Source organism: Callithrix jacchus, chromosome 4 (assembly GCF_049354715.1).
Source record: "Callithrix jacchus isolate 240 chromosome 4, calJac240_pri, whole genome shotgun sequence".
In the NCBI taxonomy this organism is placed as follows: Eukaryota; Metazoa; Chordata; class Mammalia; order Primates; family Cebidae; genus Callithrix; species Callithrix jacchus.
Genome location: NC_133505.1, coordinates 26,511,907 through 26,539,144, shown reverse-complemented (window position 1 = coordinate 26,539,144; position 27,238 = coordinate 26,511,907). Strand labels below are relative to the sequence as shown.

The following is a 27,238-nucleotide window of genomic DNA, read 5'->3' as shown; positions in this document are numbered from 1 at the left end:
AATTCTAAAAGTGAAATTTGCAACTATATGGGTATTGTTAGCAAAAAAATGTCTATTTTTTGGACTACATTTGTCCCATTTTTAAAAGTGGATATGCATTTATTTAGAAAGTGTCTCCTAAATACATACTGTATCCTAGACATATTTTTTAAATGCAGAAGCATACAGTAGAAACTAAAGTTACTTTTCATTAAAAAAGTACAATTTATATTAGCAAATGATGGGTTTATTATTGATATTTTAAATGAATTAATCAATAAAAATGTTTACATTTCTCAATGTTAATTGATTAGAAGTATTAGTAAGTATAACCTTCATAAATAAAAGCTCTTCAATAATTTTTAAGGACATAGAGGTGTCCTCAGACCAAAATGTTTAAGAACCACTGTCACTGGTTCAGGAAGAGACTAAAAACAGGAAAGAAAGGAAGATGGTTTTGTAAGGATGAATAACTAAGTTAGTATATTTATAAAGGGAATGAGTCACATTTGAGACAATATGGATTAAGGACATTAGCATACCTAAATATTAATAGCTAAGGATTTGTGGTATCTCTCTTACTGTATATTCAAAATAAAACAACATTAGGTCATTTGTGAAGAAATCCAATATATCTCTGAGATTTTCTGATTTCAATGATCTTTTTGAAATATCAAATAACACAACCTTCCACCCATGCCATACATTTTTAGATTCTCTTGTTTTGATGATACCCAAAACAGGTGCTCATTGTAAACACTGGGCAAACAGGCTCCTTGCTACTCTAATTAGACGTACATTGACCAGCAACATCAGCATCCCATGGAACTTGCTGGAATTGCAGAAGGGAAGATCTCACCCCAGGCCTACTAAATCAGAATCTACATTTTAGCAAGATTCCCTAGAAGTTTTATATGTGGTGAACTTTGAGAAACACTGGACTAACTAATATACTTAGGAATGAGTTATTGATAAATGTTCGATCCATAGAAAAGAAGAAAGTTCAAAGGACTTACAGGATGGATAGTGATAATAAAGTTAAGAAATGCCCCTTTGATACTGAATTCAGTTCTCTGGTACATAAAATTGGTATTTTATTTTTGGTACACATAAGAAAGTAAAGCAAATATATGTTCTCCAACTTTCACAGAATGTATGAAACATGATGAATAGATTTCCAGGATCTATGTAAAGAATTTTTAGAATCCATGCTTATGTTATTAACCTTTGCTTCCTGCTATATGGAATAACAGGAAGCAGACTTGACCTGCTTAATAACTAGAAAACTAAACAAAATATAAAACCAACTGTTTTCAGATGCTGGACAACAGATAGCACAGAACTACGATCCCTAGGAGTAGAGAATCAAATGAAGAGAGCCCTAAACTACTACAGCTTTTGGCCTGAATGCCATTACAAACTGCAGAAGAGGGAAGATAATTTCAAGTAGCTCACAGTAGTCCAGATAAACTGAGGTATTTAGAGGCTAGTCTTCTGAGAATCTGAAGTAACTGAAAGTTGCAGGGCAGAGGCCTGCAGAGGTGGGAGACACACATTAAAAAATGTGAAGAGAAAAAAAAAATGTTGAGTTTGGGCATGGTGACTCATGCCTGTAACCTTAGCTAGCACTTTGGGAGGCTGAGGCAGGTGGATCACTTGAGGTCAAGAGTTCAAGACTAGCCTGGCCAACATGGCGAAGCCCCACCTTTACTAAAAAAACAAAAATTAGCTGGGCGAGGTGGCAAGTGCCTTTAATCCCAACTACTCAGGAGGCTAAGGCAGGACAATTGTTTGAACCCAGGAGGTGGAAGTTGCAGTAAGCCAAGATTGTGCCACTATACTCCAGCCTGGGCAACAGAACAATACTCTGTCTCAAATTTAAAAATTAAGAAATAAAGGTTAAAAGACTTAAATGTAAGACATGAAACTCCAAAACTAGAAGAAAACAGTGGAAAAGCTTCATGACATTAGTCTTGGCAATGTTTTTTGTTTTTGATTTTGGGTTTTTTTGTAAATGACACCAAAAGCACAGGCAACAAAAGCAAAAATAGGCAAATGGAACTAAATCAAACAAAAAAGCTTCTGCATAGCAAAGGAAACAACAAAATGAAAAGATAGTCCACAGAATGGCAGAAAATACTGAAAAACCATATATCTGATAAGGGGTAAATAATATTCAAAATACACAAAGAACTCATACAAAGAACGCACACCTGTAATCCCAGAACTTTGAGAGGCCAGAGCTGGAGGATCACTTGAGGCTAGGAGTTGGAGACCAGCCTGAGCAACACAGTGAGACTCTGTCTCTATAAAAAATTTAAAAATTAGCAGGGTGTGGTAATGTGTGCCTGTAGTCCTAGATACTCAGGAGGCTGAGATGTACAAAATACAAAAATTAGCTGGGCCTGGTGGCATGTGCCTGTGGTGTCCTAGCTACTCAGGAGGCTGAGGTGGAAGGATCACTTTGAGTCCAGCAGTTTGAGGTCATAGTGAGATATAATCATGACACTGCACTCCAGCAGCCTCAGCAACAGAGCAAGCCCTGTTACAAAAAAAAAAAAGAAAGAAAGGAAGAAAGAAAAATTACTCCAGATGGTAGAATTCACAAGAAATTAACAGAACCTGAAATGCTAAATATGTTTACTATAACAAAAGCTACATATATATACTGGCTTTCCTTTGTTATTATAATAATGTACTATTGAGTGTGTAACATCTGTAACATCTACAACAACAAAACCACAAAAAAACAGAGACATAGAATAAAACTATATTGGAGTAAGATTTCTATATCTCACTACAATTACGTTAGTATAAATCCAAAGCCGATTCTAATAAGTTAAGCTATAATTGCATGGTAAGCTCTAGAGCATCACTAAGGTTTTAAAAAAACTTAAAACAGTGAAAAAAATCACTCAAGAAATTAAAATATTACATTAGAAGATATTCACTTGATGCAAAACAAAGCGGTAAAGGAGGGATAGAGGAAAAGAAAAAGACATAAGACATACAGAAAACAAAAATAAGGTGGTATACATAAATCCAACTATATCAGCAACATTAAATGTGAATGATTAAACAATTGGATCAAAGACAGAAATTATCAGACAAAAAAAATTCAACTACATAATGTCTAGAGGAGATACATTTTAGATTCAATGCTACAAAGCATGTAAATAGCAATCATGTGAGAACTGAAATAGCTGCATTAGTATCTGACCAAATAGAGTTTAAAACAATGTTACTAGAGAAAAAGAACACTTTCTAAGGATAAAAGGATAAACCCACAAGGAAGATATAACATTTACAACGATACATGGACCTAATAACAGAGAATATATATAGCAAAACTGACAGAAATGAGGGAACAAATTGATAACTCAAGGACAGAAGATGAAGTCTTTAATACTGCTCTTTCAATTAATTAAGACCCCACAATAGGTATGACTGAAACAGAACTCTATTTAGTTTCCCCCCACCTAAAATCTGCTCTTCCTTCAGTCTCTATCTTGGTAAGTAGCAAACTGTATCTGTTTAATCGCCCAAACCAAAATTCTTTAAGTCACTTTCTCTTGAATCCCGCATCTAATCAATCAGTGAATCCTACCACCTCTCCCTTCAAAATATATCTAGAACCCAATCATTTTTCCCTACTTACACCCTGATCTAACCCACCATCTCTCATAAGAGATTACTTAAATACCCTCCTAATTGGATTCCATCTTCCTCCCCTGGTCCCATGCAGTTTATCTCCATACAGCAGCCAAATAAACCTTCTAACACAAATCAGGTCACTCACTCCTCAACCCTGAACTTACTCTGTCCAGTAAACTTTTTTTTTTAATAATTTTTTTCTTTTATAGAGATGGGGTCTCCCTGTGTTGCTCAGGGATCCTTCGACCTCAGCCTCCCAAAGTGCTAGGATTACAGGCCTGAGCCACCACACCCAACCTGTACAGTGCACTTTTAATGAGATCCAAATCCTACAAATTTCCTTTCCTGCATTACTTCCTACTCTCTTAATCACCCCATTCACTGGCCTCTGCCATTTTCAGCAAGTTACTAACCCCAATTCCTAATATAATCCTATTTTGAAAAAACACTACATATATATGCATAAAAAAGGATAGCCCAAAATGTGAATATTCACCTATGGTTAGCAGGATTATAAACTTTAATTTTTTCTTATTGTGAAAAATTACTTCTAATTCATGTGTTAGTTATGTAATAAAATATATGATAAGTTGTGTATTAAACCCCATACCCCCACTGTGGTAATAAAATCTGTTAATAAATCATACATGTCACACAAAAAAATAACAACAAAAGAAAGAAAATTTGCCCACAGTAATACCTAGCATTTCCTAATAATAACACACACTGCAGGCACTTTCACTCATTATTTCATTTTACTCTCATAATAATTCTATGCAATCAGAACCATTATTCCCATGTTACTGTGTGAAATGAGGCTCAAAAATGGTAAACTGTTTGAAATTGCACAGTAAGTTGTGAAGCCCAGGTTTATCTAACTTGAATGCTCACATTCTAAATACTAATCTAGCTATTGCCACATTATATAGTAGTTACATACAATAGCGCAAAGTTGAAATAATCTAGGCATACAATAACAAAGGGAAAAGATTAGTTACAAAAATGTTTACTGAAAGTAGAATTATGTAAAAGTCGGGGGACATGTTACATGAAAGAGCAAACTATCACATTCTATACCTGAGTACAAGAAAATTAAATATTTCATATTTTAAAAAAGCCAAAATAAACCAATATGTTCAAGTTGGTTCCGTGTGGGTAATGGAACTCTGGGTGATTTTCATTGCTTTGTTTTGTTACCCTTTCATTGTTTTGCTTTGTTACCCTTTGTTTTGCACTAAAATTGCTTCAATACTAACATCAACAACAACAGCAAAAAACTACATTCTCATAAAGTTGGCTTTGTAAGGAAGGAAATTTCAGAACAGTGTTCCAAACACCTCAAAGTTCCGACTCCAGGTCTAAACTAGAGCCTAAATACTCTCTGAAAGGCGATCTACTCTTGACATCTGGCAACTCTACATGGACCAACAGCTTCCTCCGCAGGATGTTAGGATCGTCTTTATTTTGTTTGTAGCCTACGGAAGAACGAGCCTATTAAGAGCTTATTGAGATCGATAATAGCACAGTGTGGCTTGAAAGGTCCAAATTTAATGTTTCCATGGGAGCAACACGATTCAAAACCGTTTTCAAAGTATTTCGAGATGCGTGTCTTATCTGGAAGTAATACTTAAAACGAAGCGAGCAAAGAGGGTAAGAGAAAGTCACAAATGCAAGCTCGCGTCCGAAGCCTGGCCTCGGGGCCCGCACACTTCTACGTGGTGTGGCGGCGGCAGGGCTCCAAGCGCTGTGTTTTTATGGTCTCTGTCAGCAAGCAGAGCCGACCTCCGCTTTATCCGACACGACCAACGCGGGATCCGGGGTGCGGCGGCGACAGGGATCCGAGACGGATGCCTGGGCCAGGACTCCCGCGCCTACTTACTCCTCGGCCAGCCCCCCGGCTTCGGATCACTGCCTCACAGGAATGGCGGCAAGAGCTCCGCCGCCGACAGGGGGGCTGAGGAGAGCGAGCCTGCGGCTCCGGGACCGAGGATGAGACGCCCTGGCCGGGAAGCAGGGAGCGACAGCACCAACAATAGAGGCTGGCGGCCCTGAGCTTAAGCAGAAGGCTTCGGGGCGGGGACAGGAGGGACCAAGGACCACCCCGGGCCTCAGATCCTCCCACGCCTACCCCCTACACCCCCAACTCCACGATATCGCAAGTACTCATGCGCCTCCGCAGCCGCTGCTGGGAAGAGCGCACCGCCCAGGGCACCGCCCCCTCCAAGGATTTCCGGGGAGGCGGGTTCCGCCGGGGAGTTGCGGCTTTTGCTACTCGGTTCAAAGGGCGCCTGTCCCGGGCCGCTTTCCGTTGCAAAGGTTCCTGAATTCGAGGAGGAAGAGCAGCAAGATCGAAATACTGGGCATAAGTTTGTTGCTTCATAAACGTTTGCTGAATGAATAAATTGATAGGCGGATGTTTGCTGGGTCCCAGCCTTTCAAAACTACAGCAGCAACATAGTTTTGGGTGTGTCCTTCACAAATCTATTTCATTCCCCAGGTAGTACCGTGCAAGTGAATTTGGTGAGAATTTTTTAAAGGAAATTTTTGCCAGCATCGGCTTTTTGAAACTTTTTTTTTTTTTTACCATGCTCTAAAAAACAAACAAAAACAAAAAAACTTGGTTTGTTTGAATATCAACGTTAATCACAATCTGGCTTCGGCGCCTATTATTCGAGCCCCATCTATCCTTCCCCACACTTAGGGTGCTTCATCTCCACATAAAGCATAACTGCAAAAATACGTAGGGCAGAAGGGAACCTGGGAGATATTACTATGGTTGTAGAAATTGAGACCAGCCTGAGCTCTCGACAACAAGAAAAAGAGACACAGCGAGGCATTTATTTATAATAGGCTTCTACGAACAAGGAAAAGTAAGGCATTTTTGGATTCGAACGAGTGCTCTGTTACCTCTACTCAACAAACATTTGAATGCCAAGGAGCTGTGAGGGTGGATGGTCAATAAGCAGATGCTGAGCAAAGTTATATTTTTGTAGGAAGCAACCTGATAAGAAAAAAGCAGATTTTCGAGTCAGATTTTACTTCGAAAAGAAGCTTGGTATTTGGGAATGCAATCATCATCAGCAATTTACCATACTATCTCTTAGTGTCAGTTTGTTCATGTGTAAAACGTGCTAATAGTACCTGATCCAATCTTTTGCCTTCAAGTATATCACTCTATTTCCAAGATGAGATCTCTCCCAGTTCTACTACATACACTATTAATTTTAACATTATTTTATTTATTTAAAAATAGTTTACTAAGTTGATATTTAACAACACATTTGAGCTATTCTTGGCACAATGACACATAGCCTTTGCCTTCATGTTTAGGAGAGGCAGCAGAGGATATAATAATTAATTGTAAAACAAGGCTAAATTTGAAATATGTTTGAACAAATATTTACAGATGAGAACCTTGAGTTAGGAAAAATTGGAACTCAGATCCCAAATTACACGCCATTAGTGCATAAATATATGGTTGAAAATAAAATCCATTCTTGACATGTTTCTGAAAACTTTTTTCATAGCATAACATAAACAAAACTTATGTCTGAATCTGATAAGAAGAAGAGAAATTCTTCACAAAGAAGACAGTATCTTTAAGAACCGTGTAAAGAAATGCTACTACAGTGGGTGGGTTGCGGGTATACACAAAGAGCAGTAATTATCTAAGGATGAATTTACTCTTTCACGTTATTAATAGAGTCCATGAAAACTAACATTTTATTTTTATTTTTCTTGGAGATAGAGTCGCACTCCAGGCTGGAGTGCCGAGGCGCGATCTCAGCTTACTGCAACCTCCGCTTCCTGGATTCAAGTGATTCTTCTGCCTCAGTCTTCTGAGTAGCTGGGACTACAGGTGCCACCACGCCGGCTAATAGAGACGGGGTTTCGCTATGTTGGCCAGGCTGGACTCGAATCTTGAGCTCCGCAATCCGCCCGCCTCCGTCACCTAAAGTGCTAGGATTGCAGGCGTGAGCCACTGCGCCTCGCCTTACGATTTCAAAACGTTTGGAATTCAGCCAACCAGAGACATTTTGTAATTACGAACATTTGAAACCCTTCTCCCCTGAAAATCAAGAGATATATATGGAGCGTGGATTCCGAACCTAGTTTTCTAGGACAAACGCAAACTCATATGATTACAAGAATGAAAGTGATCGTCACGCTGCTTTTAGGTTCCAAAGTATGGGGAATTTCTTTTTTTCTTAGACGGAGTCACTCTCACTCTGTCGCCCAGGCTGGAGTGCAGTGGCGCGATCTCAGTGCAACCTCCGCCAACCGGGTTCAAACGATTCTCCTGCCTTAGCCTCCTGAGTAGCTGGGGTTACAGGCGCGCGCCACCACGCCCAGATAATTTTTTTTTTGCATTTTTAATTTTTTATATTTTTAATAGAGATGGGGTTTCACCATGTTGGCCAGGCTAGTCTCGAACTGTTGACCTCAGGTGATACGCCCGCCTCAGCCTCCCAAGGTGCTGGGATTACAGGCGTGAGCCACGGCGCCCAGCCGAGAAATATATTTTATTAAAGAGTAATTAAATAACCTAATTAACCTAATTGATACTCTCCAAGAGCCAGTAAATGTTTTCCCTAAATTCCATTTAATCCCTTTAGAGTCATTACAGAAAAAAAACAAAATCACATAAAGCAACTTGGACTCCCCAAAATTATATGTTCCAGATACGAAAACAACGAACTGAAGGACTCCTGAATCATGTCACCCTTGAACTATGTAAAGTTGAAAAGATGTTCAATGTCAAATATAGTAACAGTTCCACATTTAAAGACCTAATTTACAGTATTTTTAAGTGCCTTTCTACCTACTTTCTCGGGAAGTTAATGCTAATTCAGTTGAGCTATCTAGAGAGGTGGTTAAGGCAAAAATCAATTTGTCTGACCGAGTTTAACAGAATTTTCACTCAACTTCTAGTCCCCAGAGCCAATCACTTCTCCGAACCGCACACCCGAAGCCGACATCCCTTTCTCTTTGCTCCGCATGTCAGCGGGCTTCCATAACTAAACGTCCATTTCTAGCCTTGGCCAAAGAGCTCAACTTGGACACAAGCCGTCAATCCTTAGCAGCACCGCCCACCATGTTCCCGGAAGCTGCGACATGACGCCCTCCGCCCCTCCAGGACGTAGGGTTTTATATCCGGATTCTTAGCGCGGACTCAGAACTCCACTCTTCCCAACGCCGTCAGCACATGCGCGGCAGCTCTTTTCCTTCTTCCTCCACTTACACTACCTTCCACCGTCCGGGAGCCGCCGCCGCCACCGCCGCGGAGGAGTCAGGAAGTTCAAGATGGCCGCCGCGGAGACCCAGTCGCTGCGGGAGCAACCAGAGTAAGTAATCTCTGTGAGTGGGCCAGAGGCTGGAGCCCGGGGACTGCCGAGTGGGAGACGACTGAGAGCTGCAACTGGCGGGCGGGAAAGTTCGGGCCTAACGGCGAGAGTCAAACTTTGCCTTTTCCGGCGCGATTCGTTGTGGGGTGGGAGGCATGGAGAGCAGGCGGCCTTCGAGCTTCATTTTCCCGGAGGCCGCCGCTGTTGGAGCGAAGGCGGCCGCGGCCTGCCGCGCGTCGTTGCCCCGGGAGGCATAGGCGCGAGCGGCCTCTACAGGTCCGGTGCGCGTGGCGGCTGCCGCGGCAGTGAGGTCGCGCCTTACTATTCCTCCCTTGGGGACCCAGCAGAGCTCCCTGGCCGCAGCACTTAGCGGCATCAGTGTTGGGGCACGAGGGTCAGTGGCGGCAGGCGGGGCAAGCGCGAAGTCTTTTCTTTCTCATGCGGTACCCCTAGTCGTCCTTATACTGGTCTTACTTTAGGACCTGAAAGCAGAGAGAGGAGGGGCTAGGGTCACTCTGATCATCCTGAAGCTAGTCTGTGGCCAGCGGGATACTCGATCTCATCACCTTGTATTCTTTAGTCCAGCAGTCACCGGGTATTGTTTTGGTGTTTTTTTGTTTTGTTTTGTTTTTGACTGTCTACGGGCAGCTTTTTTACCAACTTGCAAACTTGAGGCAAAGTAAGAGTCTTTGGTTTTGAGGCTTGGCTTTTTTTTTTTTTTTTTTGCCTGGGTTTATAACCCTTCTTTAGAAGGACGAGTGGAAGGAGTAGTGGGAATTGCTAGCTACTGCCAAACCACTTTATGTCTATAATTAAACTAATATAAGAATCCGTGCGGCCAAATGAAAAAAAAAATTCTTGTGTATGCTGCAAAGGCCAACAATCCTTGCTTAACTAAAAGCAGTATTTTGCTTTAAGTGTCAGTAGTAGGAAAACTCAAGAACCTTAAAAGAGAATGGATTTTACGGCTATATTTGCATAGCCACTGTTTTTTTTGCATCTGCACTGTCTGATCTGTTTCCAGCCATCTTAGAAAGGGGTATAGTCTCCCAGCAACTTGTAACCGAGCGATAGGAGAAATCTTTGCCACCTGACATTTCATTGCTGTGCATGCATCCAGTTTTGGGCTCCTCAGTCATCTGCTTTATTCAGCTAGGCAGAGAAATTGAATTTTTTATTAAGGCCTTTTGAAAACTGCTGTATTATTTTTACGATTTGACTTAGCAGAGATTTTAAAGTTTTTAAACTAGCTTTAGCCTCTTACTGTTTCTCACTGTTTCATTGTGTGGCACAGCTACAGTGTTTAAGGCAACACAGTGCAGATCTCATGCTATGCAGCTACATTTTCTACTAATCTGAAAAGCTTTATAGTATTATGTCCATTTATTTGATTTTTAGGGATGTTTCACATTCATTTTGAGGAGTGTTTCACATTCATTTTGAGAATATTTTATTCACATACTGTATTCAAATATTAGAATTAATAATTAAAAAAATACATATTTAGGCCTCTCCTGTATAAATAACACTGACATAATCTTTAGTTTCGCTTCCCTTCCCCACACAATGCTTGGCGTAAATGGATTATTTGGTCTGTATATGTCTTACTTTCAGTAGTTTGAAAGTATTTAACAAAGAAGGTAACAGTTTGATACCAAAGCAAGCACTATGCCTGGTGCTTATAGTGAGTCCCTGAATATAGTGTTTACAACAGTTCTTTAGAGGACATTGAGTAGTTTACGGTTACATGGAGTCTATTCAAAATAGAAACATTTAGAAAGAATAAATGTAAAAAGTAGCCTTTAAGCTCCCCGAAGGCTTTAGCTCTTTTAACAACCCTGTTGAGGTGGATGCTTTTATTTTCCTTATTTTAGAGAGTATAAAACTGAAGCACAGAGAAATTAAGTAACTTGCTCAAGGTCACGCTAAGTGGCACACCTGTTGGAACTCTGGCAGTCTGGTTCTAAAGCCCTGCTGCTAACTGTTGTAATGTCTGGCCTCCCGCTATACAATGCTACTTCTTTTTAAATTGCTTTTCAAGTTTGAATTGATTTTTATTTTTTTCCACTGTCCCAGAAAGATCCATTTTTTAATGTGACATGTCTAATTTATTGAAACCTAATTTCTCAAACCTGCTTTGGCAAAGGGGGCACCAGAGGGAAGATTTAAGACTAGTTGGTCTTTTGAACCCATTCTGACTTCTTATATCTACATTAATTCTTTTTTTTCATTGTATTTATTTTTTAAACACAAGCTCTTGTCACCCAGGTCATCAGATGGCACTATCATGGCTCATTATAACCTTGACCTCAAGTGATCCTCCTGCCCCAGCCTCCAGAGTAACTGGTACCACAGGCATGCTCCACCGTGCCCAACTAATTTTTAAATATTTTCGTAGAAGCAGAGTCTTCCCATGTTGCTCAGGTTGTTCTGAACTACTGGGCTCAAGTGATCCTCTTGCCTCAGCTCTCCAAAGTGCTGCAGGTACTAGGGAGTCAAGGTGGGAGGATCGTTTGAGCCTAGGATTTCACATCAGCCCAAGAAACATAGCAAGACCCAGTTTCTTAAAAAAAATACATACATTTTTAACTTGTCAGAGAAATAGGTATAAACTATTACTTTTCTGGTAAAGTAGCAGTGGTGTCCACTTTACTCACCACTAAAAAAATTTTTTTAAGAATTGTCTAGCTTAAAAGCGCTTTTATTCATACACAAATTTAAATTAGTCAGTTCTCTGTCTCTGCATATTTTGAATGCCTACCAAATAAATTCACCAAGACTATTCTTTGGAAAAAAAATGTAAAAGAAGTTACAATAACACTAGTGGTTGGTGATTGGTGACTTATTTTATTTTATTTGAGACAGAGTGTCATCCAGGGTGGAATGCAGTGGCAAAGGCTCACTGCAACCTCTGCCTCCTGGGTTCAAGCGATTCTCCTGTCTCTGTCTCCCAAGTAGCAGAGATTATAGGCATACACCACCACACCCTGCGAATTTTTGTATTTTTAGTAGATGGGATTTCGCCTTGTTGGTCAGCCTGGTCTTGAACTCCTAACCTCAGGTGATCTGCCTGTCTCAGCCTCCCAAAGTGCCTGGATTACAAGAGTGAGCCACTGGGCCTGACTGTGACTATATTATTTTAAAGTCATTCCATGATTATTTTCATTCATTGTGCTGGATGCTTCAAGACTTGGGTTTTTTGTTTTTTTTTTTAAAGTATAGAAACTAAACAAAGTATATAAACAGATGCTATTAAGCACCCTCATGTTGTTTGCACTTCTCATTTACCTTTGCTTACAAATGCTGTGATCTGAAAGATGTTATTCAGTACTCAGTAGGTTCTCAATAAATATTTGTTTTGTGATAAACCTGTTGCAGACCAGGTTGGTATACGCATCTACTTGGCTAAATGTAGGATGTTAAGTTGTAAAATGTAAATGTTAAAGCATAACTTTATATAAATGAATGTATTTAATCTATATTTATTGTCAGTATAAACTGTCCAGGATAACCATTAGGTGTCTTAACAAGAAACCATTGGATGTAATACATTATACTCACTGTTTCAAGTTTTCCAGGTTTACCTGGTCAGACTTTAGTTATTACTTTCTATGATATTTGCATTGAGAGATCAACTGAAACTGAAAGATTCATTGTATGCCTAGCCCCTGTATAAGAAAACACTATAATTAAGGTTAACTTAATTATCTCGAGCTGGTAACATTTTTAGCAGGAACCTACTCAATATTTCTAGGGATAACTGATTAATTTACAGTGGGAACTAGTCACTCATGGGAATGACTTTCCTTACAGTGATAATGGTCATCATGAGGTATTTCTGATTCCCTGAAGCTCTAGGAGGAGCTTGATTTTCTTTTGATAGAAGTTGATTCCTCTATGGGTAAACTCTTAATTTTAAATGAAACTCCTAAGACTCTGTAAGTTGTTAGCATTAGAAAAGATAGGTTCAGAAAACTGATTATCCTTTGCAGGGGTCGATGAAATATAAATCATTTTGAATATCACACCTGCAAAAATAGGTGTGTGCCTACCATGTATGTGTACTGTGAGGCGCTGGAGATAAAAGCGAGCAAAAACAAAATAGTAACTTTCAAGTGCTGAGAGTCTATGATAGATAGTATAAACCAGCTCTATATTATTTGTATATGTTTTTTCCTGTTCTTGTTGTTGTTGAGATGGAGTCTTGCTCTGTCACCCAGGCTGGAGTGCAATAGGGCGATCTTGGCTAACTGTATCTCTGCCTCCTGGGTTCAAGTGCTCCTGCCTCAGCCTCTGGAATAGCTGGGATTACAGGCATCTGCCACTATGCCTGGCTGATTTTTTGTATTTTTGTAGAGATGAGGTTTCACCATGTTGGCCAGGCTGGTCTTGAACTCCTGACTTCAAGTGATCACCTGGCTTGGCCTCCCAAAGTGCTGGGATTACAGGTGTGAGACACCAATCCCAGCCTTATATTGTTCTGTATATATCATTGACACAAACAATACTTATTGAGCACCTGCTATAGATTAAGCCCTTAGAGATAGAGCAGTGAACTAAAATGAAAATTCTGCTCATATAGTGCTTACATTATGATAGGGAGAGACAAACAATAATTATATTAGTGGTAACAATTGCTTTGTAGAAAAATGTTAAGGACAGAAGGAGAACATGTGTGCAGTGATGCAGTGATGTGGGTTTGCATTTAAAAATGGTTTGATCAGGAAAACTTGTTTGAGAAAGTGATAATTAAGCAGAGACCTAAGGTAGTCAAAGGTAGCCAGGAATGCATGTATTGGGGGAAAGCACTCCTGGTAGGAGAAACAGATACCGCATACCTGAGATGTGTGTTTGCCTGTTCAATGAACGTGGTGTGGCTGGAACAGGGTGATGGTGGAAGAAGAGTATTAGGTTCAGAGTGTTGGGGATGTTGGGCCTGTAGGTATAGGACCTTTTGCTCTGAATAAGGTAGAAAGCAATAAAGAGTAGTGACATAATCTGACTTTTTAAAGCATCTTAAGCAAATGGAAGATCTTTTGAATGACTTGGACTGCCAGCCTTCTCGCTGGCTTGTTGTATGTGTGACCTTAGGCAAGTCCCTTAAACTTCCTTGAACCTCAAAGTCTCAACTCAAATGGAGAGACTTGAATTCTTAGTGTGACAGCCTTTTATACTATGAACTCATTTAATTATCATTAAGTCTATGATTTGTCTGTACTATTTCCCCATTTTTTACAGTTGAGGAAACTGAGGAACAGAAGAAAAACTTGCGTAAGATTACAATAGCTTTGTCATGTTGGAGGCAGCATTTAAACCAGGTAGTTTGACTCCAGAATCTATGCTCTTTGATGGTATTCCTTAAAATAACATTCTTATTAGCAGCCCTCTCGGCTCCACTGGGTTTTTGTGAATAAACATAACTATCCAGCATCTATACAATAATAATAGTTTATTTATGGGGGGAATTGGTCTGTGGTAGGCACTGTCATAAGCATTTAACATGTAGTCATCTATGTAAACTTCACAATACCTCTTCAGGTAGGTACTATTTTCTCCATTTTGTGGATGAGATGCCTGAGGATCACGTGCCAAGGCTACACAACTAGTAAGCAGTGGAACCAGGATTTGAACCCAGGCAGTTTGGCTCCAGAGACTGCTTAACCACTCTGCTATCCTTTGTCTTGAGGACAGTCTTGAATTAAAACTCAAAACTTCCGGGAATTTTGAATTTGAACTTAGTGACTAGAATTTTGTATTTTGGGCACTTAGATTTTATATGCCTGAAGATCATTCTCAATCTTTAAAGACTCTCCTAGCTTCATAACTTCAGTAAACTTAATTTTTTCTTAGACATTTTCCCCTGTAAGTCAAGGTTCAGGAAAAAAAGACCTTCTGGATTATGAGATGGGAGATTTCTGGGGAAAGGGGATGAGATTATAGCCTGTATAAAGAACAAAGTTGAAATGGGACTACAGTTTTGCACTGCCACACCTAGCTAATTTTTTTTATTTTTAGTAGAGATGAGGTCTCACTGTGTTGCCCAGGCTTGTCTCAATTTGAACTCCTGGGTTCAAGCAATCCTATCACCTTGGCCTTTTATAGTGCTGGGATTATAGGTGTGAGCCATTGTACCGGGACTAACCTTTATTTTTTAATCCTTGTCCCTTCTCAGTAAACATTTCTTCTCTCCTCCTAAAGTCCCTGCTTAACATTCTTTCTGTGATCTACAAAACACCATCCCTGACCATTCTCAAAATGAGTTTAGGTGATCCTTCAGCGTTCCATAATGCCCCATTTGTCTTCATCACTGCACTTCTCCAGTATTTTGTGGTTATGTCATGTGACTTTGTTTTCCACTGGACTTTAATATCTTTGAGGGAGGCAAATACTGGTTTTGTACATCTGTTTTCTTTTTTCTTTTTCTTTTTTTTTTTGAGATAGAGTCTCACTCTGTCACCAAGACTGGAGTGCAACGGCACGATCTTGGCTCTGCGACCTCAGCCTTCGGAGTAGCTGGTATTACAGGTGCCCGCCGCTATACCTGGCTAATTTTTGTATTTTTAGTAGAGACGGTTTCACCATGTTAGTCAGGCTGGTCTCGAACTCCTGACCTCAGGTGATCCACGCGTCTCAGCCTCACAAAGTGCTGGGATTACAGGCGTGAGTGACTGCTCCTGGCTTGTACATCTGTTTTCCTGCCACTTGGCTTGATGCTCACCTGTGGTTGGTGAGTTTTTTTTTTTAAAGAGGTTGTTAGTAGACTGATGGATTCTTAGTTTGCAAGGATAAACTTACTAAAAAAGTATAGGGGTATATAATATGAAGATCTGACAAAATAATCCATAGCTTCTTCCAAAGACAGTATGATGGCTTGAATCTAGATAATTTAGGGCCACTTTTGGTCTCATATTCTAGGATGTGATGGTTTATTATGGAGGGACTTTTAAAGGGAAACTTCAATAATGCTTTTGTACAAGTATTTAACCTGGGATTATTAAACACCAAGGACTTGATAAAATAATTTAGAATCATAAACTCTTTAACTCAGCATAACCCAAGCACTTAAGCACAGAATCACCCCACTTTAATTAATTATTTTTTGCATGGCATAAATGTATTTGCATGAATGTATTTTGGGAAACTGACTCCTCATTTGAAATTCAGAGAGATTAAATCACTTGCTGAATGAATATTGGGTCAAACTGTATTCAATTACTGATATTAAACTTGTTGACTTACAAAAGGTCCTTCCGTGTGGCTCAACCTAATGTCATATGACTGCTTAGTGGCAACTACAAGCTTGGAGTCCTAACTTCTGGTTTAGTTCTCTTTGAAGATTTAACTTTGGGGGATGTGTTTATACTGTCACCATTGTCAGTATCAGCTACCAATGCACGTAGATTGCTTATTTTGCATATAGCTCAGTATTGCCTCTACAATGTTTTCCTTATTTTTAAGGATATAAGATGAAATCTGCTCAAAACAAGTGACCTGCCAGGTTTATTGTAAAGCCACCAAGTTTTATAAATTTCAAGTGGAGAAGGAGATGAGTCTTCCAGTGTGTATGTTAATAGTTAATAGGTCTTATTAAAAAAGAAAATGGGCCCCTTTGGTTGTTAATGTGTGAGAAAAGTTGTTTAAAAATTAAGTTACTGAGTGGCTGTTTTAACTAAATCAATAATAATGAGGTTTTGCTGTGCCTGGTTTGTTTTTCCCTTTTTCTCTAACCTGTAATTTGCAGTCTCAATCCATTAGGTATTTGATGAGTTCAACCATTAGAAACACTTTAAAGTTGTAACACCACAATTCTGTTCTTGCCGTATACTTTCTTTGAAATAAAATATCTGAAGCTGTTACGAAAAAATTTTAGTGACTAATTTCATGTATTACATTGAGATGTATTTTCTCATTACTGTTATTTTGTTTTGACTCTTTGAATACTTGATAAATGATATCATTTTAAAATGTTTTTTTTGTACATTTATAGGATGGAAGATGCTAATTCTGAAAAGAGTATAAATGAAGAAAATGGAGAAATATCAGAAGACCAGTCTCAAAATAAGCACAGTCGTCACAAAAAAAAGAAGCATAAACACAGAAGTAAACATAAGAAACATAAACATTCCTCAGAAGAAGACAAGGATAAAAAACATAAACATAAGCATAAACATAAGAAACACAAAAGAAAAGAGGTTATTGATGCTTCTGATAAAGAGGGTATGTCTCCAGCAAAAAGAACTAAACTTGATGATTTAGCTTTGCTAGAAGACTTGGAAAAACAGAGAGCCTTGATTAAGGCTGAACTTGATAATGAGTTAATGGAAGGAAAGGTCCAATCTGGTATGGGGCTCATTTTACAAGGTTATGAATCTGGCTCTGAAGAGGAGGGGGAGATTCATGAAAAGGCAAGAAATGGAAATAGGTCTAGTACTAGATCTTCAGGTGCAAAGGGGAAACTTGAACTTATGGACAACAAAAATGCTACAAAAAAACGAAGTAAAAGCAGATCCAAAGAACGGACTAGACATAGGTCTGATAAAAAGAAAAGCAAGGGGGGTATTGAAATTGTTAAAGAGAAAACAACTAGGAGCAAGTCAAAGGAGAGGAAAAAATCTAAAAGCCCATCCAAAAGAAGTAAGTCTCAAGATCAAGCAAGAAAATCAAAATCCCCTACCCTTAGGCGGCGATCTCAAGAGAAAGTTGGTAAGGCCAGGTCTCCTACTGATGATAAGGTTAAAATTGAAGATAAAAGTAAATCAAAAGATAGGAAAAAATCCCCCATTATAAATGAAAGTAGAAGTCGAGATCGGGGTAAAAGATCCAGATCCCCAGTTGATTTAAGAGGTAAATCCAAAGACAGAAGGTCACGGTCCAAAGAGAGAAAATCAAAACGGTCTGAAACTGACAAAGAAAAGAAACCAATTAAATCTCCCTCTAAAGATGCTTCATCTGGGAAAGAAAATAGGTCACCCAGTAGAAGACCTGGTCGTAGTCCTAAAAGAAGAAGTTTGTCTCCGAAACCACGTGATAAATCAAGAAGAAGTAGGTCTCCACTTTTAAATGATAGAAGATCTAAGCAGAGCAAATCTCCCTCTCGAACACTGTCTCCTGGTAGAAGAGCCAAAAGCCGATCATTAGAAAGAAAACGAAGAGAACCAGAGAGGAGACGACTTTCTTCTCCAAGGTAACTAAAAATGTTAAAGCGTTTTACAAATTCCCGAGATTTTAAAGGGAAAACTTGTGGACAATTAAAAATGAAGTAGTAAGTAAAAATAAATGTATTAGTAGTGAGTTTCATAATTTTAAGTAATCCAGTCCATTAACCATGTTAATATTTGCACTTTTGTGAATGAGCATTTCAATTATAGGTGTTTAACAAATACTGAGCTTGATGATGAAATTGGGTTTTTTTCACATTATTGATTTAATACCTAGTTTGCTAAGGCACTCCTTTTGATCCATGTAATTTGGCTGATAAATCTTCATTGGGGGTGTGCAGAGAGAGGATTACTGCTCCATTGAACAGTGTAGGCTGAAATTCCTAACTTTGAAAAGGGGGAATGGTAATCACTTTAACATTTGTGTTCTGTTCATTCTCTTGTGTTTGCATGAGTTTTATATTTTAACGACATAAATAGAAACAAATACCAAATTTTTTTGGTCCCCGAAGTATAATTAAAATGGAAAATTTTGTATTAATACTATTTAAGTACTATGAAATTGTCAGCCAAGTTTTGCTTATTAAAAGAAATTGGCTTATATTGTATAAGGATGTTATTAATTTTTAGTCATTTACTGAGTTCATATTAATATTTTCTGTGAATTGATATAAATATAAACTGACCTTGAAAATGAAGTCATCATATTTTCAGAGAAATTTCAAATTTTATTTCCAAGTGCTATGTCTTAAGAGATTCTCGGTTCTTTCTTCTGTGTGGCACTGTAATGAAATAGCCCCTTTTTCTTTTGGCTTCCTGGATTGAGGCAGTTATTAGTTTTACTGATTCTATTATCTCAAGTGCTTCTTAATTATCCTGGTGGTCTTTCAGTTTGCTTTCAGTTTGAAGAGCTAATTTTGAGGATTTTGTTAAGGACTAGAGCTGAGTGTTTGAAACACATTTTTTTTTTAATTACAGAAGTGCTCCATATTTATTAAAGAGAAATCCAAATAAGCCTGTAAATTCCTTTTTCATTTCTCCACTACCACTCCTTAGAAGTTTATGTTTCCTTAGCTCTCTTTCTTTGCACAGACGGTAATATGGATAGAAGAGTTGTTGTTGTTGTTTTACAAAACTGGAGTCATATATTCACATGTGACTTGCTTTTTTCAGGAAACATTTCTGCGACAAAACATATATATAGATTCTTTTTCATTCTTCCTTACAGCAACTGGTATTTCAGTGTAGATGTATTACAGTATCATTGTCCTGTTGAAACTGATGAAAAATTTAGATTGATTCAATTTTTTAACTATTATTTGCAAAGATGTCCATTGGTTATGCATGAGGTTTCTTTATAGAATAGATTTGTAGAAGTGGACTTGCTAAGTCTCAGGGTATGTACATTTACATTTTAAAAAGTTATTGCCAAATTTCCATCCGGGAAAGTTAGATCAATTTCTATTTCTATGACAATGTAAACTGCCCTTTTTCCTAAACCTTTATGAGCAGGATACCATATAGTAGTATTTTGTTACTCTTAAACATAAAACCCCAAAGTTGTTTTAATTTAAATTTCTTAGATCGCTAGTGATGATGAACAGTTTTATTTTTGTGGCATTTTAGCAGACAACACTCTGTTCCTTCTATATTAGTTTACTTTATCCCATTCATATATATATTTTTTTGATATGGAGTCTCCCTCTGTCACCCAGGCTGGAGTGCAATGGCGTGATCTTGACTCACTGCAACCTCTGCCTCCTGGCTTCAAGCGATTCTCCTGCCTCAGCCTCCCTGAAGAGCTGAGACTACAGGCATGCGCCACCACACCCAGCTAATTTTTTTGTACTTTTAGTAGACACAGGGTTTCACCATGTTGGCCAGACTGATCTCGACCTCTTGACTTGAGGTGATTCGCCCACCTCAGCCTCCTGAACTGCTGGGATTATAGGCGTGAGCCAATGTACCTGCCCCATTTATATTTTTAACTACTCTTTGAGACTGTGTGTGTGTACAAGCAGATTAAATAGTTTCCTCAGATGGCCCTATCAAGGAGTAAGCACCGCAGATCTGAATCAAAGTCTACCTTGCTCATTTTGGCTGGATCAGAGAAAGATTCTTGGGTTCTGTATACTGTACTGAAACATGCAAGGCAGGTTGTGTTTTTAGGTTTTTATTAAATGAGGAAAGCCAGGTGCAGTGGCTCATGCCTGTATCCCAGCACTTTGGGAAGCTGAGGCGGGTGGATCACCTGAGGTCAGGAGTTCAAGACAGGCCTCACCAACATGGAGAAACCCCATCTCCACTAAAAATACAAAATTAGCTGGGCATGGTGTCATATTCCTTTAACCCCAGCTACTTGGGAGGTTGAGGCAGGAGAATCGCTTTGAACTCGGGAGAGGGGGTTTGTAGTGAGCCAAGATCGTGCCACTGCACTTCAGCCTGGGCAACAAGAGCAAAACTCCATTGCAAATAATAATAATAATAATAAATGAGGAAAATACTGTAATGTTATTATTTGATTATGGAGACAAATCTATTTATAATCTGACCAGATTGAATAGTTCTGTCCAAAACCGGACCAATATTAAGAAATGTTCGAAACCTGTTTTAAAAAATTAAGTTGTAGAAAGGCTTGTTGTAATACAAATAGCACATTAAACCAGAGTAAAAATCACTGAAACGTACTTGTGAGGTAAGTGTTGAAAAGTCGGGTTTTTGTGGGGGTTTTCTGGGGTGTGGGCAGGGTCACACCTTGTCATCCAGGCTGCAGTGCAGTGGCATGATCTCTGCTCACTGCAACCTCTGCCTCCCAGGCTCACACAATCCTCCCACTTTAGCCTCCCTACTAGCTGGGACTGTAGGCACATGCCACCACTCTTGTAATTTTTATATTTTTTGTAGAGATAGGGTTTCACTATGTTACCCATAGTGGTCTTAAACTCCTGAGCTTAAGTGATCCGTCTGCCTCAGCTTCCCAAAGTTCTGGGATTACAAGTGTGAGTCACCACACCTAGCTATTGTTTTTGGTTTTTTTGAGTCAAGGTCTCACTCTGTCACACAGGCTGCAAAGGCACAAACACAGCTCACTGAAGCCTCGATCTGGTGGGCTCAGGCAGTCCTCCCTCAGCCTCTGAAAGTGCTGGGATTGCAAGTGTGAACCACTGTGCCTGGCCTATTATACTTGACATTAAAAATAAGACTTTTAGTCAAGCGTGGTGGCTCATACCTGTAACCTCAGCACTTTGGAAGGCCAAGGAAGAATCAGTTGAGGCCAGGAGTTCGAGACCAGCCTGGGCAACATAGTGAGACCCCCATTTCTACAAAACAAAAAATTAGTCTGATGGTTCCAGCTATTCACAGGGGCTGAAGTTAAAGGATTCCCTTAGCCTGGGAGGTCAAGACTGCATTGAGCCATGATCACACCACTGCTTTCCAGCCTAGGTGACAGAGTAAGATCCTGTATCAAAAAAAAAAAAAAAGCCTTAATTGGAGAGATGTCAAGATGTAGAAAGAAAAAGTCATCAATGGAAATGGAATTTTTGAGTAAATGGAATATTATTCTTACTTGGGCAGGTTTTATTTAATTGTTTATTTCAAATTAGAATCTGTGACTTCATCAGTATGAATAACCTTTAGTAATTCTTCAAATTGTGGGACCAGAGGAAATAAGACCTTTCATTGTTTGTCTACAATAACACCAAAATGTCATTGTGGTCATCTGAATAAGGTTTGTTACAAAACACATCGGTCAGAGTTCACTCTCTTTGGGTTAGTGTGCCTTTTCTTACAGATGTTCCCGGCATATAGAAAAACAAATCTTTCACTTCCATTTATTTTTCGGTTAACTTGTATTTGATCCCCTTAAGAACACGACCTCGAGATGATATCCTCAGTAGACGTGAAAGATCAAAAGATGCCAGCCCCATCAATAGGTGGTCTCCAACTCGAAGAAGAAGTAGATCTCCCATTAGAAGGAGGTCTCGTTCCCCACTCAGACGTAGCAGGTCTCCAAGAAGAAGAAGCAGGTCTCCTCGCAGAAGGTAAAGACACATCAGCCTTTTGATTCATTAAACTCTCAATGTTTTTGTAGCACCAATGAGCTTAGGTGGTAGGTTTTCTTTTAGACCATGTTTCTCTGAAAAATTGTAGTTGTGGTCCTGTAGTTTCCTTTTACCAGCAATCTCTACACATGGGTTTTCTTTTATATAGTTTCCTTTGAATTTAAAAAAAATCATTGCTCGTGTAAGATGCAGTAAAATTAATCTTTTAAATGTAGGACTTTTTTCTCTCTTTTATAAGAGATAAATACTAAATGAGCCAGGCTCATTTAGTGAGCCAGATTTATTTATTTTTGAGATGGAGTTTCGCTCTTGTTGCCCAGGCTGGAGTGCAACAGTGTGATCTTGACTCACTGCAACCTCCGCCTCCTGGGTTCAAGCGATTCTCCTGTCTCAGCTTCCCGAGTAGCTGGGATTACAGGCATGCACCACCCTCCTCAGCTAATTTTGTATTTTTAGTGGAGACAGGGTTTCTCTATGTTGGTCAGGCTGGCCTTGAACTCCCGACCTCAGGTGATCTGTGCACCTTGGCCTCTCAGAGTGCTGGGATTACAGGCATGAGCCACCAAACCTGGCCTGGGTTTTTTTTTAAACTGGCAAGGTGGATCATATAGTAATTAATGTGTAGCCCAATTTCTTAACATTTTATATTAATTTTGCATATTGATAGTTACTGTAGACTTTGGCAATGGCCTATTTAATTCACCATTGAAACCATTTTATCTGAAGCATATATAGTCAATAGTAGGTTAATCAAAAAGGTGGTTTATAAAGCAAGGAATCATTTTTTAAAATTCATACATACGTGAAATAATATTAAACATAAATGGCTATTTGCCAATCTTTTAACATTTTTAATTGAAGTAATACATGAATATAATTTTTAAAAAAACAAAGGCTTATGTTGTAGCCATCTTTACATATTTCTCAGAATTTTTGTATGCTATATTCCTAGAAGTGGAAGTGCATGGTCTGAATACTCTGGAAAATGAGGGGTTTTATTTATTTATTTGTTTTAGACAAAGTCTCGCTCTATTGCCCAGGCTGGAATGCAGTGGCACAATCTCACTGCAACCTCCACCTCCCAGGTTCAAGTAATTCTCCTGCCTCAGCCTCTCAAGTAGCTGGGACTCTAGAGGTGGGCGTGTTATCATGCTCAGCTAATGTGTGTGTGTGCGTGCGCGTGTGTGTGTGTAAATAGAGGTGGAGTTTAACTATGTTGGTCAGGCTGGTCTCAAACTCCTGACCACAAGTGATCCACCATCTTGGCCTCCCAAAGTGCTGGGATTACAACTGTAAGCCACTGCACCCAACCGTAATGAGGGTTTTTGATATTACCCCTCACCCTTGTTTCTCTTTTTTTTCCTCTCTCACTCTTGCCTACTTTCATCACACTTTTTTGTTCTTCTAGAGTCAGTATAATCATTGTGATCATGTATATGTTCATTGCTGAGCAAATAGTCAGGGGAGAAGGGAAGAGAGGATCTTCCTTCTGACACTGCTAGTCTTCTGGCTCCAAGCTGATCTCTAGGGGCTGTTTATATGACAGTCCTTGTGGGATTGCTTTCTGTGGTCATCCTCTTGATATTCCCTGAGAGAAACATGTTTCTCTTGTTTTCTGTGTCCAGTGTCTTCATGCTTTACCTTTTGTTTTGGAAATGCATTTCCAGTAGTTATCTGAGGAAATCACATGGAGGAAACTTTTCAGGTGAAAAAAACACTTTTGTCCAGGTGCAGTGTCTCGTGCCTAAAAGCTCAGCACTTTGGGAAGCCAAGGCAGGAGGACTGCTTGAGCCCAGGAGTTGGGGACCAGCCTGAGCAACATAGTGGGACTCCATCTCTACACAAAATAAAAAATTAGCCAGGTATTGTGGTAGGTGCTTCTAGTCCCAACTACGTGGGAGGCTAAGGTGTGTGAGGATTGCTTGAGCCAGGAATGTTGAGGCTTCGGTGAGCCATGATTGCGCCACTGCCCTCCAACAGAGCAAGACCCTGTCTCAAGAAAAACTTAAACCTTTTACTCTCATTGCTGATTAGGCAAAGAATAGAATTCCAGGTTGAGATCATTTTTCCTTGAGAATTTTGAAATAGTTATTCCACTGATTTCTACTTTCCAATATTGCTACTAAGAGATCTTTCTTTTTTTTTTTCCATTGGGCTTTCTGTATTGTTCCACTTAATTAACGTTTTATTCTTGTTTTCTGGAAATAGTATTTCTTATCTCTCAGACAATAACAAGGGTATTTTGCAAGATTTTTGTTCTTTATAGTTTTCTTTCCTATATTTTGTTTCTTCCCAGATTCCTTTTGCTGCACGTTTACCTTTTCATTTGAAGACTTTTCTCACACAGCTGAATCTTTCATTGCTGCCTATTCTGACTTAATAGTTAGGTACTGAGAGAGCCGAATGGAATTTTTCTTCGATTGTGACAGTGTAGAACTTTTCAACTAGTGGCTATTACTTCAGGGTAATTAGATATTTTTGGATATCAGTGACTGTAGATATATTTTCTTAGGCTATAAGTTTTCCAGAATCCTCTCCTCTCCCCTTGGGAAATAGACCTGGCTACCAGTAGAGTTTTCTTCCTTCATAATGTAAACTTCTTTGTAATTCCTCTATTTTTGGTTGTGCCTCAGCATCTGATGCCAGTTTTTCTGTTGTTGTTTTGGGTTTTTTTGAGACAGAGTTTCACTCTTGTTGCCCAGGCTGGAGTGCAATGGCATGATCTCAGCTCACTGCAGTATCCACCTCCCGGGTGCAAATGATTCACCTGCCTCAGCCTCCTAAGTGGCTGGGATTATAGGCACCTGCCACCACGTCCAGCTAATTTTTTGTATTTTTAGTAGAGATGGGCTTTTACCATGTTGGCCAGGCTGGTCTTGAACTGGCCTCAGGTGATCCTCCTCCTTTAGCCTCCCAAAGTGTTGGGATTACAGGTGTGAGCCACCACACCTGGCCAGGTGCCAGTTTTTATAATGGCCAACACTTCTCTAGAAAGTAAATCTTAAGTGTTCTCCTAGAATGCGAAGGGAGTGGTTGACATTTTTCACTGACTGGGGAGGGGACTATACCGAATCTCGCTGTTTATAAAGGCTTTCAACCAATTCTGTCTTCAACTGTTACTCATACCATCTTGCAGAGGATAGGATGTCTCCAATTTCTGAGGCATTCTGGGGGTGCTATGACATGTACTGTTTCTGATTTACCTTGTGTGTTCATATTGGACCAGTATTCATCTCAATTTGATCTGTTACTGTTTTTCACTCCGATTTGCACATTCCAGGATTTTGTTCTCTGCTATTATGTCTCTTGACATTCTCTTTGCCTGAGGGTTCCCCCCCCACCTTCCTTCTTTATTTCTTTTTTCTTTCTTGAGACAGGATCTTGCTCTGTTCCCCAGGCTGGAGTGCAGTGGTGCAATCACAACTCATCGCAGCCTCAACCTTATGGGCTCAAGGGATCCTCCCCCAAGTAGCTGGGACTACAGGCATGTGCCATCATACCCAGCTAATTTTGTTTGTTTTGTGGAGATGGAGTTTCGCCACGTTGCCCAGGCTGGCCTGCCTTGGCCTCCCAAAGTGCTGAGATTATATGTGTGCACCACTGCATCTGGCCCCAGTTTTTAAGTATTCGTCTATCATTTTAGTGAGGTTTCTTTAGGTTGAGCTCATTGAAATATGCATATAACTTACATAAAGTAAAATGCTTTTTTGGTATAAGGTTGTGTGAATTTCAACACACATAAGTCACATGCAAGTTAGAGAACGTTTCCATCACTTCAAGTTCCCTTTTGCCCCTTTGTAGTCAGTTTCTCCCTTCATGCCAGTGTCCATGTACACAACCTTGGTGAAAGAAACAGAGTAGGTTTATCCCCAGAGAGCTTATACTCAAGCATATCCATGGGATTTATTGCTTAGTTCAAAATTTGCTAAGAAGAATAGCTATGTTTTACTTATCTTCAACTAAGCTGATTATCTCAGTCTTTCTGATGTTGTGTTATTTTACTTAAAATTTTCAAATGATTTTTTTAAAAAAAATAGACTATTTAACAGCACCTGGGGAGAAAAATAGACTGTATTTTAGAAGAAGTGTACAGCAAAATTGAGCAGAAAGTAGAATTTCTGTTTATCCCCTGCGCCCACACATGCATGCCGTTTCCCACTTTAAGGGACATTTTAAAAAAAACATACACCTATCTTTTTTCTCCTTTAAATAGGGACAGAGGTCGGAGGAGCAGATCACGCTTGCGAAGGCGGTCTCGATCACGGGGTGGTCGTAGACGAAGAAGCAGAAGCAAAGTCAAGGAAGATAAATTTAAAGGAAGTCTTTCTGAAGGAATGAAAGTTGAGCAGGAATCTTCGTCTGATGATAAGTAAGAGTAGAACTTACCCATAACTTAATTTTTCCAGTTTAGAGAAGTCTTATTTGACTTGGAAATCGTTAAGTAATTTCCACCTAAATATCATAAGTGGTTCCATTAATTTGGCTCTAAATTTAAAAGTTAATCTTTTGTGAATATTGTGTAGATCGTATCACAGAATTAGTGGTTTTCTGAATTTAGGGTTTCAGCTTTGGCTGGAGTGAATATTGGGCCTTCATTTTATCGTGAGCCTACCCTTTGTTTTTATTATGAACAACACATAGATTAGTCCTGCCAGCTCAAGTTAACAGATTTCAGGAGGAATAGCCTGTAAAAGTTTAGACCTTTGAGTTTGTGTCAGATGATACATACTTTGCAATTGCTATTTTGTGGTGGGTGTCTTTGTTACAATGTGAAAATGTAGAAACATTTGAAGTGTCTAATAAAATAGTGGGGACATTTTTCCCTGTTTCTACAAAAAATACAAAAATTAGCCGGGCCTGGTGACACACACCTGTAGTCAGGAGGCTTGAGGTGGAAGGATTGCTTAACCCTGGGAGGAGGAGGTTTCTGTGAGCTGTGATCACACTACTGCACTCCAGCCTGAGCCAAAAGAGTGATACCCTGTCTCGTAAATAAATAAAATGCAAACTTGATTGTCTAAGTAGAGTATCTCAAAAA

At 39.4% G+C, this 27,238-nt stretch overlaps 1 protein-coding gene and 1 long non-coding RNA gene across 21 annotated transcripts in view; one reads left to right on the top strand and one right to left on the bottom strand.

Moving 5' to 3' along the window:
- Positions 1-1,043: 1,043 nt before the first annotated feature.
- LOC144582042 (uncharacterized) lies at positions 1,044-8,725 on the bottom strand. The gene is made up of 2 exons (XR_013533800.1): positions 8,534-8,725; positions 1,044-7,507 (listed from the first exon to the last, which is right to left on the bottom strand). It is a non-coding gene; the product is annotated as an uncharacterized LOC144582042 (long non-coding RNA).
- Positions 8,726-8,808: 83 nt separating this feature from the next.
- Positions 8,809-27,238, top strand: part of PRP4K (pre-mRNA processing factor kinase PRP4K) — a 42,826-nt gene continuing 24,396 nt past the window's right edge. For all 20 annotated transcript variants that reach the window (XR_004741659.3, XR_013533792.1, XR_618989.5 and 17 more), the window contains exons 1-4: positions 8,809-8,978; positions 16,966-18,162; positions 22,006-22,179; positions 26,414-26,569. Coding sequence is in view for 1 of the 20 variants with exons in the window: in XM_002746255.7 (XP_002746301.1) it covers positions 8,938-8,978; positions 16,966-18,162; positions 22,006-22,179; positions 26,414-26,569 (1,568 nt within the window). In the remaining 19 variants the exon portion in view is untranslated. The remainder of the gene's footprint in view (positions 8,979-16,965; positions 18,163-22,005; positions 22,180-26,413; positions 26,570-27,238) is intronic.